Source organism: Carcharodon carcharias, chromosome 13 (assembly GCF_017639515.1).
Source record: "Carcharodon carcharias isolate sCarCar2 chromosome 13, sCarCar2.pri, whole genome shotgun sequence".
NCBI classification, from domain to species: Eukaryota; Metazoa; Chordata; class Chondrichthyes; order Lamniformes; family Lamnidae; genus Carcharodon; species Carcharodon carcharias.
The window spans coordinates 129,182,828-129,193,921 of record NC_054479.1 but is presented as its reverse complement, the minus strand read 5'-3'; the positions used below and the strand labels follow the sequence as shown (position 1 = coordinate 129,193,921).

Here is an 11,094-nt window from a genome sequence, read left to right as displayed (position 1 = left end):
CTCTGAATTCAGCCTCGAGAGGTTATTTATATAAATGAAATTAAAGATTTATTAATTTTACAAGGTATTAAACACATACACATCTACAAATTACTACCATAACAATTCTTAAACAAATCCCCAAATTAATCACTCCCAGGTAATCTTCCCCAAGGCAACAATAACCCATAGACTTAAACACCAGTCAAAGCACATCTTATCTTACCAATTCAAAATGAGGTCCCTTTCAATTTGTTCCTTCGCAGACACAGTGGCAGGCCTACAGGCGTAGATCTTACAAGCCTCTGATTTCCACCATAAAACTGTTTTGTATATACCTAGCTTTCCCTTTGAATGTAAATTCTCATTCTATCACCAGGTGAACTCCACCTGTCCTAACAATAAACCCCTTTCATAGGACCAATTTTGTTAGTAATATAAACATATCGCTTGGTGACTCCGAGCAAGGTGAAAGATTTCACCCCCAGTCATTGAATGGCTTATTCAGCAAAATGCAAATGTACTCTCTATCTTGCTGTTTACATCTCAAAACTATTATACATAAAAGCACCCAGACTAGCTCGCTTTAATCCAGTTAACACACACACACACACACACTCACACCCACAGATACAATCAGACCCCACTACAAGTCAAATTTAAAATAATTTCCAATAACATTATATACATTAATATCTCTTCATGACACCTGGAACTTGAGTGGCATAAATGTTACTTGCCACTTTTTAGCCCAAGCCCGAATGCTGTCAAGGTCTTGCTGCATATGGATACAGACTGCTTTAGTATCTGAGGAGTTGTGAATGGTGCTGAACATTGCGCAATCACCAATCAACATCCCCAATTCTAACTTTATGATGGAAAGAAGGTCATTAATGAAGCAGCTGAAGATGATTGGGCCTAGGACACTAGCTTGAGGAACCCCTGCAGCGATGTCCCGGGACTGAGATGATTGACTTCCAACAACCCCAAGCATCTTCTTTTGTGCTAAGCATGACATCAACCAATGATGAGTTTAACCCCTGATTCCCATTGACTCCAGTTTTGCTAGGATTCCTTGATGCTACACTCTGTCAAATGCTTCCTTGATGTCAAGGGCAGTCACTCTCACCTCACCTCTTGAGTTCAGCTCTTTTATCCGCGTTTGAACCAAGGCTGTAATGAGGTCAGGAGCTGAGTGGCCCTGGAGGAACCAAAACTGAGCATCAGTGATCAGGTTATTGCTGAAGATGTGCCATTTGAGACTGTCAACTACCCCTTCCATCACTTTATGATTCAAGAGTAGATTGATGTGGTGGTAATTGGCTGGGTTGGATTGTCCTACTTTTTGTGGACAGTACGTACCTGGGCAATTTTCCATATTGCTGGGTAGCTGTATTGGAACTGCTTTATTAGGGACGCGGCTAGATCTGGAGCCCAAATCTTCAGTACTATTGCCGGATTTTGTCATGGTCCATTGCCTCTGCTACATCGAACATGTCAAATGGTGGGAGGTGGTGGAGCAGTGCTATTGTCACTAGACTAGTAATCTAGAGAACCAGGATAATGCTTTGGAGACCCACCATTGACAGATGGTTAAATTCAAATTCATTAAAGCTTGAATGATGATCATGAAACAATTGTTGTAAAAACCCATCTGGTTCACTAATGCCCTCTAGGGAACGAAATCTGCCATCCTCATCTGGTCTGACCTATATCTGTTTGACATGTAAATGCCCTCTGAAATGTCATAGGAAGCCACCCAATAGTTTCAAATCATTGAAAAGTCTAAAAGGAATGGAACCAGACAGATGACCCATTGACTTGGGAAACAACAATGGCAAACTCATCCACGTTGACCTTGCAAAGTTTTCCTTAACAACACCTGGGGGCTTGTGCCAAAGTTGGGAGAGCTGTCTCACAGATTAGTCAAGCAACAGCCTGATGTAGTCATACTCATGAAATCATACCCTACAATGTTCCAGAAACCACCATCACCATCCCTGGGTGTGTCCTCTGCAACCGTCAGGACAGTCCCAGCAAAGGTGATGGTACAATGGTATATAATCAGGAGGGAGTCCTCCTGAGAATCCTCAACGTTGACTCAAGATCTCATGAATTTTCACGGCACTAGGTCAAACAAGGGCAAGGAAACCTCCTGCTGGTTATCACATACCGTCCCTCCTTCACGTTGAACACTACTTTGAGGAAGCACAGAATGTACTCTGGATGGGGGACTTCGATGTCCATCACCAAGAGTATCTCAGTAGCACCACTACAGACCAAGCTGGCCGAGTCCTAAAGGACAAAGCTGCTAGACTGGGCTTATGGCAGGTGGGAAGGGAACCAACAAGAGGGAAAAACATACTTGCCTTCTTCAACCTGCCTGCTGGAGATGCATCTGTCCATGACAATATCAGTAGGAGTGACCACCACACAGTCCTTGTGGAGGTGTAGACCTGTCTGTACAACATTGAGAATTCCCTGCATCGTATTGCGTGGCACTACCACCTTGCTAAATGGGACAGATTTTGAATAGATCTAGTAACTCAAGACTGGGCAGCCATGAGGCGCTGTGGGCCATCAGCAGCAGCAGAATTGTACTCAACCACAATCTGTAACCTCATGACCCAGCATATCCCCCAATCTACCATTACCACCAAGCCAGGGGATCAACCCTGTTTCAATGAAGAGTGCAGGAGGGCATGCCAGGAGCAGCACCAGGCATATCTGAAAATCAGGTGTCAATCTGGTGAAGCTACAACACTGGACCACTTGCGTGCCAAACAGCATAAGCAACAAGTGATAGACAGAGCTAAGTGACTCCACAACCAATGGATCAAATCCAAGCTCTGCAATCCTGTCACATTCAGTCGTGAATGGTGGTGGACAATTAAAGAACTCACAGGAGGAGGAGACTCCACAAATATCCCCATCCTCAATGATGGGGGAGCCCAGCATATCAGTGCAAAAGATAAGGCTGAAGCATTTGGCACTTCTGGCTGAAGATTGTTGCGAGTGGATGATCCATCTCGGCCTCCTCCGGACGTCCCCAGCATCACAGATGCCAGTCTTCATCCAATTCGATTCTCTCTGTGTGATATCAAGAAATGGCTGAAGGCACTGGATACTGCAAAGGCTATGGGTCCTGTCAATATTCCAGCAATAGTATTGAAGACTTGTGCTCCAGAACTTGTCACGCTCCTAGCCAAGCCGTTCCAGTACAGTTACAACACTGACATCTACCCGACAATGTAGAAAATTGCCTAGGTATGTCCTTTACACAAAAAGCAGGAGAAATCCAACCCATTACCACCCCATCAGTCTACTCTTGATCATCAGTAAAGTGATGGAAAGGGTCAGAAACAATGCTATCAAGCAGTACTTGCTTAGCAATAACCTGTTCACTGATGATCAGTTTAGTTTCTGCCAGGGCCATTTAGCTCCTGACTTCATTACAGCCTTGGTTCAAACATTGCCAAAAGAGCTGAACTCAAGAAGTGAGGTGAGAGTGACTGCCTTTGACATCAAGGCAGCATTTGACAGAGTGTGGCAGCAAGGAGCCCTAGCAAAACTGGGGTCAGTGGGAATCAGGGGCAGAATTTTTAGGTGGGCGTGCGGTGCGTGCCCAACCCGATCAGATGCAAAATCACGTGAGATGACATTGGGCGAGCGTCTCAAAGTCATCCCATGCTCGCGCGATATTTTGATCGGTGGACACGCACGAGTGTTGGAAGCACACCCGCTGACAATTAAGAAGACAATTAAAGTTGTTAAAGTTCCAACTGTCCTCGATTTTATGTGTTCTGTCCAAAGGCAGGATGAGGTTTCCGTCATTAATTGAAAGAAAAAGAAAAATCAATGGACAGAATTTTTAACATGTATATATTCAGGTAACTGATTGTGAAGCTTGGATTTTTTTTTGTGATTTTAAAATCTTTATTTAATTGTTTTAAAATCTTCAGCTCCCTGAGGCAGCTTTCTGCCTTCAGGGCTCTTTCATTCAGCACCTGCCCTTCTCCCGCCCCCAACACAGCAGCGCTGAGCAGTTCAGTGTGTGCTTCATGCTGGCTAGCCAATTAATTGGCTAACCAGTGTTAAATTGCGGTCAGGGGCCGATTGCAGGCGTTGGCCTGTTCCCTGACAGCTCCCAGGCCCGCTGATCATGCCAGCAGGCCAATGTAAAAATCCTACCCCAGAGGTAAAACTCTCCTCCAGTTGGAGTCATACCTAGCACGAAGGAAGATGGTGGTGGTTGTTGGAAGTCAATCATCTCAGTTTCAGGACATCACTGTAAAAGTTCCTCAGGGTAGCATCCTAGGCCCAACCATCTTCAGCTGCTTCATCAATGGCCTTCCTTTCATCATAAGGTCAGAAGTGGGGATGTTCACTGATGATTGCACAATGTTCAGCACCATTTGTGACTCCTCAGATACTGAAGCAGTCCATGTCTTGACAAGTGGCAAGTAACATTCGCGCCACACAAGTGTCAGGCAATGACCATCTCCAACAAGAGAGAATCTAACCATCACTCTGACATTCAATGGCATTTTCATCACTGAATCCTCCACTATCAACATCCTGGGGGCTACCATTGACAAGAAACTGAATTGCAATAGCCACATAAATACTGTGGCTACAAAAGCAGGTCAGAGGCTAGGAATCTTGTGTCAAGTAACTCACCTCCTGACTCCCCAGAGCCTGTCCACGATCTACAAGGCACAGGTCAGGAATGTGATGGAATACTCTCCACTTGCCTGGATGAGTGCAGCTCCAACAGCACTCAAGAAGCTTGACACCATCAAGGACAAAGCAGCCCACTTGATTGGCATGCCATCCACAAGCATTCACTCCCTCCACCACCAACGCACAGTAACACCATTGTGTATCATCTACAAGATGCACTGCAGGAACTCATCAAGCCTCCTTAGACAGCACCTTCCAAACCCACAACCACTACCATCTAGAAGGACATGGGCAGCAGACAGATGGGAACACCACCACCTGGAAGTTCCCATCCAAGCCACTCACCATCCTGACTTGGAAATATATCGCCGTTGCTTCACTGTTGCTGGATCAAAATCTTGAAACACCTCCCTGAAAGCACTGTGGGTGTACCTGCACCACATGGACTGCAGGGGTTGAAGAAGGCAGCTCACCACCTGCTCCTCAAGGCCAGCAACGCCCACATAAACAAATGAATAAAATAAAAATACCGCCTGAGGAGTTTTCCACAGTTTCAAGCCCCGCTATGTAAAATGGCTGAAGGGCCTTCGACAATTACTTTTTACAATTGCGTCTTTGCGGCAGCTTCCCTAAGCATCTCCCAGCATGTGGCCCTGGACCTTGGAATGCGCCAGTCTGCAACACTCAGTCACGGACAACCCTTTGTACTGGGAGATCAACAAGTTTTGGGCAGACCAAAGAGCATCATTCACCAAGTTGGTCCTGCAGCTGCAGTTGATGTTTATCTCTGCATGTGTCACTGGGAATAAGCCGGTAGAGCATAAAGTCCTACATCACGGAATTGTTCGGGGTGAATTTTGCCAATAAACGCTTCATCCTCCATCCTTTTCCAGACCTGCTTTGCAAAGGCACATTCCAGAATCAGATGGACACCAGTCTCTTCCCTACTGCTGCCACCTTGAGGGCAACATGTGGAGGGGATGAGAATCTGGGTGGGCAGCAATGATCTGATGGGGAGGGCCCTTTTCACCACCATCCAAGCTATGTCTTGGATCTGGCCACGTTGCTGTGGAACATTCCATTCAGTTAGACTATGCCGCAGCACCAGTCCCTCGTGGAAAAGTTTCTGTAGAAAAACATCTTGGACCACAAGTCCATCAGATCATGGAGGAAAAGGAGATGGGGGTTGCTGCTGGATGATTCCTTGAGCAGACTGTCAAAGTCATTTGGCAGAATGCTTCATGGCCTTAAAGTCCCTTCCTTTCAAAAAAGAAACTTCCTCTTCCTTACTCTGCTACTAAGAATCATCCTGATTATCCTTCACCTCTGTGCCTTTCAAAGTAATATTACCTTATCTGTGACTGTTATCTTATCAGAACTGGACAGTGTTACAAATGTATGACAAACACTTTTTATTGAAGACTTTGCCCCTTTAATTTCTTTATACAAAACACTAGGTTACAGTGACAGTTCTTCACTCAACTGTTCAACCACCTGGAGTATTTATTGAGAATCCTCACTTTACTTACTGACAATGTAATAATCAGGAGATCTCACACTGTGAAACATTTTCATTTTTGTCCCTGGATTATAATTAAAAGTCATTCACAAGCAACATGTTTCTGGAAATTAACTGTGGAAATTTTAATGATTGTTCAAGTATCCAGTGCAGGGTGTAGTGATTAGGTTAGGGAAAGATTTCTGCTCAGAGTTGAAGTCACAATGCTTTTAATCAGACTGCCTTGATGTAATTGTCAGGGCGACTCAAGTTAATTATTGCATGGTGATACTCTCATCAGTCAGTATGTTTGAGAAATAAAAACCATTTAACCTATTGACTGCTTAATACACATGTCTCAATGGTGACTCTTAAGATTCTTCATTCTGATTCTTGAGTCATCAGTCACTTTCTGTTATCTACAAGGACAGTTAATTTAAAAAAGCGACTTGCATCCAAATCTTTCAGGCAGAGAAAAATATATTTCTTCACAAAGATTACAGAATTGTTACAGTACAGAAGGAGGCCATTCGGTCCCATGTCTCTGAACTTGCTCTCAGAATGAGCACTTCATCTACTGCACATCCTTCCTTTTCAGATAGTAGTTCAATTCCCTTTAGAATGCCTCAATTGAACCTGCCTCCAGCACACTCTCAGGCAGCGCAATCCAGACCTTCACTGCTCGCTGCGTGAAAAAAATTGTCCTCATTACTTTTGTTTCTTTTACCAGTTGCTGTAAATCTGGTCTCTCTTGTTTGCAATGCTTTCATGAATGGGAACAGTCTCCCCCTATCTACTCTTCCCCAAGACCCTCATGATTTTGAATGCCTCCATCAAATCTCCTCTCGGCCTTTTCGTCGCCAAGGAAAACAGTCCCAACTTCTCTAATCTATCTTTATAACTGAAATTGATAATCAATGGCAATACATTGCTGAATCCCCCACTATCATCATCCTGGGGGTTGACATTGACCAGAAACTGAACTGGACCAGCTATATAAATACTGTGGCTAGAAGAGTAGGTCAGAGGCTGGGAATTCTGTGGCGAGTAACTCATCTCCTGACTCTCCAAAGCCTGTCCACCATCTACAAGTCACAAGTCAGGAGTGTGATGAAACTCTCTGCACTTGGCTTGAGATCATGAAGGACAAAGCAGCCCATTTCATTGGCACCCCATCCACTACAATAAACATTCACTCCCTCCACCCTGATGCACTGTGACAGCAATGTTACCATCTACAAAATGCACTGCAGCAACTGAACAGCACCCTCCAAACCTGCGACCTCTGCCACCTTGAAGGACAAGGGCAGCAAATGCACCCGAACACCATCACCTGCAAGTTCCCCTCCAAGTCACACACCATCCTGACTTGAAAATATATCACCACTCCTTCACTGTGACTGGGTCAAAATCCTGGAACTCCCTTCCCAGCAGCACTGTGGGTGTACCTACACCACATGGAATACAGTGGTTCAAGAAGTTGGCTCATCACCACCTTCTCATTGGTAATTAGGATGGGCAATAAATGCTGGCCTAGCCAGCAATACCCACATCCCAGGAATGAATAAAGAAAATTTTAAAAATCCTCACACCTCGGGCAGAAATTTCCCCCCATCGGTTGGGTTGTGCGGGAACGGGCCCGAACTTGACCAGCACGCCCGATCGGGTCCACGCCGCCATTTTACATGGGCGGGCCAATAAAGCACTGAGCGCTCCCTGTGCTGGCTGGGGGAGGATTCCCTGAGTCAGGTCTGCGCTCTTTCGTGCTCTGTCCCTGTACCTCAGGGAGATTAGTATAAAGTTTAAAAATTTAAATAAAGAAAAGGAAATAGTTTAAGACACGTCCCCTCATGTTCCAGCTCATGTCACACTGTCACATGTTCATGAATTTTGAGAAAAAAATTAATTTAATTAATGGAACCTTCATGAAACCTCATCCTGCCCGTGGATGAGGTTTCATGAAAAATGTGAAGGCTACCGGGGCTCTTCGCCTGCCCGCCAACTTTAAGGTTGTTCAGGTAGCCCTGTTAATTGTTTTAATGACTATTTAAATGGCCTTAATAGAACTTTGACAGTTTGGCAGGTGCGCAGCTGAATCAGCTGCGCGCCTGCCGAACTGGAAATCTAAATGACGCGCGGTGACATCGGGATGCCCACCTGACATCACCACGTGTCATTTTACACGCTGGCAAACGGGCCCCGCGCCTGCTCGCTGACTGGAAAATTCTTCGCCTGGAACTATTCTTGTGAATCTTTTCTGCGTTCTTTCTCACGCCTTCACATTTTTACTAAAGCATGGTGTCCAGAACTGGACGTAGTACTCTCGCTGAGGCCAAAACTAGTGTCTTATATTAGTTCAACATAACCTTCCTGCTCTTGTACCCTATGCCCCTATTAATAAAGCCTAGGATAGTGTATGCTTTATTAATCATGCTCTCAACCTACCCTACCACCTTCAATGACTTCTGTACCCAGGTATCTCTGCTCTGCCATTGGAAAGGTTCAGGGAATTTTCTGATCGAGCCTTTCTAGCCCCAGTGAAGCTTTCAGTAGTTTACTTGGTGCTGTAAAAAGTTGCCCCTTAATCTCTTGCAGCTTCCTGGAAAGGATGCCATCCACCCCAATGAATTTGTTAATTTTTAGTTCATTTAGCTTATCAACTACCTGCATGTTACTGATTTCAAAAGGTTTTGTGATATTCATTTTACCACAATATATAGTTTGCCAAAATATACTTTATCCCACAATAATTTAATACAAGCACAACTGAAAACAACCATTAAACAGTTGGGCTATTTTCCCCCATCTTAATTATTCCGTTGCTTTTTATCTTGAAACTATTCTGATGAAATTCTGTACTTTCTTTTGATTGAACAGTAAACTTAGCTTGTATTTTCTCTGTTCCTCACTGTTCATTTCAGATCTGGGAATAATTAAAACATATTTCTGATACAGAGTTCAATTTTATCAGCCAGTCAAGGCTGAACAGATGACACTGAAGCAGTTGTATTAAATCTATGGGATCTATTCTAATTGTCCCCACCAGGCAGGAAAGGGGTAGCAACACTGGCTTCAGTTCAAAGGACAATTGGGTGAACATTTGGCGGTCCACTGAAGCTCGTATCACCAAAGGCATTAGTTAGATGAGAGGCATTAATTGGGTGAGCAGGTAATTGATTGGTTGGTGAGTTTTACATTTTTCTTTCTCTAAACGTCAACAGTTTAAACTAGGACCAAGGAAATATAAGTACTGTATTAAATGTACAGCTTAACTAGTTAAGCTGCTTAATATAACTGCAAATAATCTAAAATTGAGCCCCTAATTAGTTAAACAAAATGCAATAAAGTGGCAGGGCAGGTGATGTGTTGTAGCTGTAGCTGGTGGACACCAACGTGATCCACAGCAACCACATCTGCAGCTCAAGGAGCTTCAGCTTCGAGTTGATAAGCTGGAGTCTGAGCTACAGACACTGTGATAGACCAGAGATGGGCAGAGTTATTTTGTTCCAGGAGGCAGTCACAACCTTTATATTAAGTACTTCACATTTGGGTCATGCTCAGGGACAGGAGGGTATGACTATAAGCAAGACAGGTATGGGGATCTGGCATCGATGACAGGGCCAGCATTTATTGCCCATACCTAATTGCCCTCAAGAAGATGATGGTGAGCTGCTTTCTTGAACCAATGCAGTCCTTGTGGTTAAGGTATAACCACAGTGCTATTAGGGAGTTCTAGAATTTTGACCCAGTGACAGTGAAGGAACAGCAACATATTTCCAAGACATGATACTGAGTGGCGTGAAGGGAAACTTCCAGGTGGTGGTGTTCCCACCTGCGTGCTGCCCTTGTCCTTCTAGATGGTAGTGGTCGTGGGTTTGGAAGGTGCTGTCTAAGAAGGCTTGGTGAGTTCCTATAGTACATCTTGTAGATGGTAAACATTCTGCCACCATGCATCATTGGTGCAGGGAGTGAATGTTTTTGGATGGGGTGCTAATCAAGTGTGTTGCTTCGTCCTAGATGGTGTCAAGCTTCTTGAATGTTGTTGGAGTGGCACTTATCCAGGCAAGTGGATAGTATTCCATCACACTCCTGTCTTGTGCCTTGTAGGTGGTGGACAGGCTTTGGGGAGTCAGGAAGTAAGTTATTTGCCATAAGATTCCTAACCTCTGACTTGCTGTAGTAGCCACAATATTTATACGGCTAATCCAGTTCAGTTTCTGGTCAATGGTAACCCCTAGGATGTTGATAGCGGAGGAATTCAGTGATGGTACTGCCATTGAACTTCAAGGGCTGATGGTTAGATTTTCTCTTGTTGGGGATGGTCATTGCCTAGCATTTGTATGGTGTGAATGTTACTTGCCACTTGTCAGCCCAAACCTGGATATTGTCCAGGTCTTACTGCATTTGGACATGGACTCCTTCGGTATCTGAGAAGTCACAAATGGTGCTGAATATTGAGCAAACAACAGCGAACAACCCCACTTCTGACCTTATGATGGAAGGAAGGTCATTGATGAAGCAGCTGAAGATGGTGGAGCCCAGGACACTACCCTGAGGAACTCCTGCAGTGATGTCCTGGAATTGAAATGATTGACCTCCAACAACCACCACCATCTTTCTTTGTGCTAAGTGTGACTCCAACCAATGGAGGTTTTCTCCCTGATTCCCATTGACCCCAGTTTTACTAAGGCTCCTTGATGCCTTACTCTGTCAAATGCTGCCTTGATGTCAAGGGCAGTCACCTCTGGAGTTCAGCTCTTTTGTCCATGTTTGAACCAAGGCTATAACGAGGTCAAGAACTGGGTGGCCCTGGCGGAAACCATACTGAGTATCAGTGAGCAAGTTATTGCTAAGCAAGTGTGCTTGATAGCACAGTTCATGACCCCTTCCATCAATTTACTGACAATCAAGAGTAGACTGATGGGGCGGTAATT

The 11,094-nt window shown here is 44.5% G+C and overlaps 1 protein-coding gene across 1 annotated transcript in view; it reads left to right on the top strand.

Moving 5' to 3' along the window:
- The first annotated feature begins 5,307 nt into the window (after positions 1 to 5,307).
- The window catches only part of LOC121286153 (collagen alpha-1(VII) chain-like), a 190,725-nt gene continuing 184,938 nt past the window's right edge, over positions 5,308 to 11,094 (top strand). Inside the window, exon 1 of the mRNA XM_041203134.1 lies at positions 5,308 to 5,475. Coding sequence (XP_041059068.1) covers positions 5,308 to 5,475 — 168 coding nt within the window. The remainder of the gene's footprint in view (positions 5,476 to 11,094) is intronic.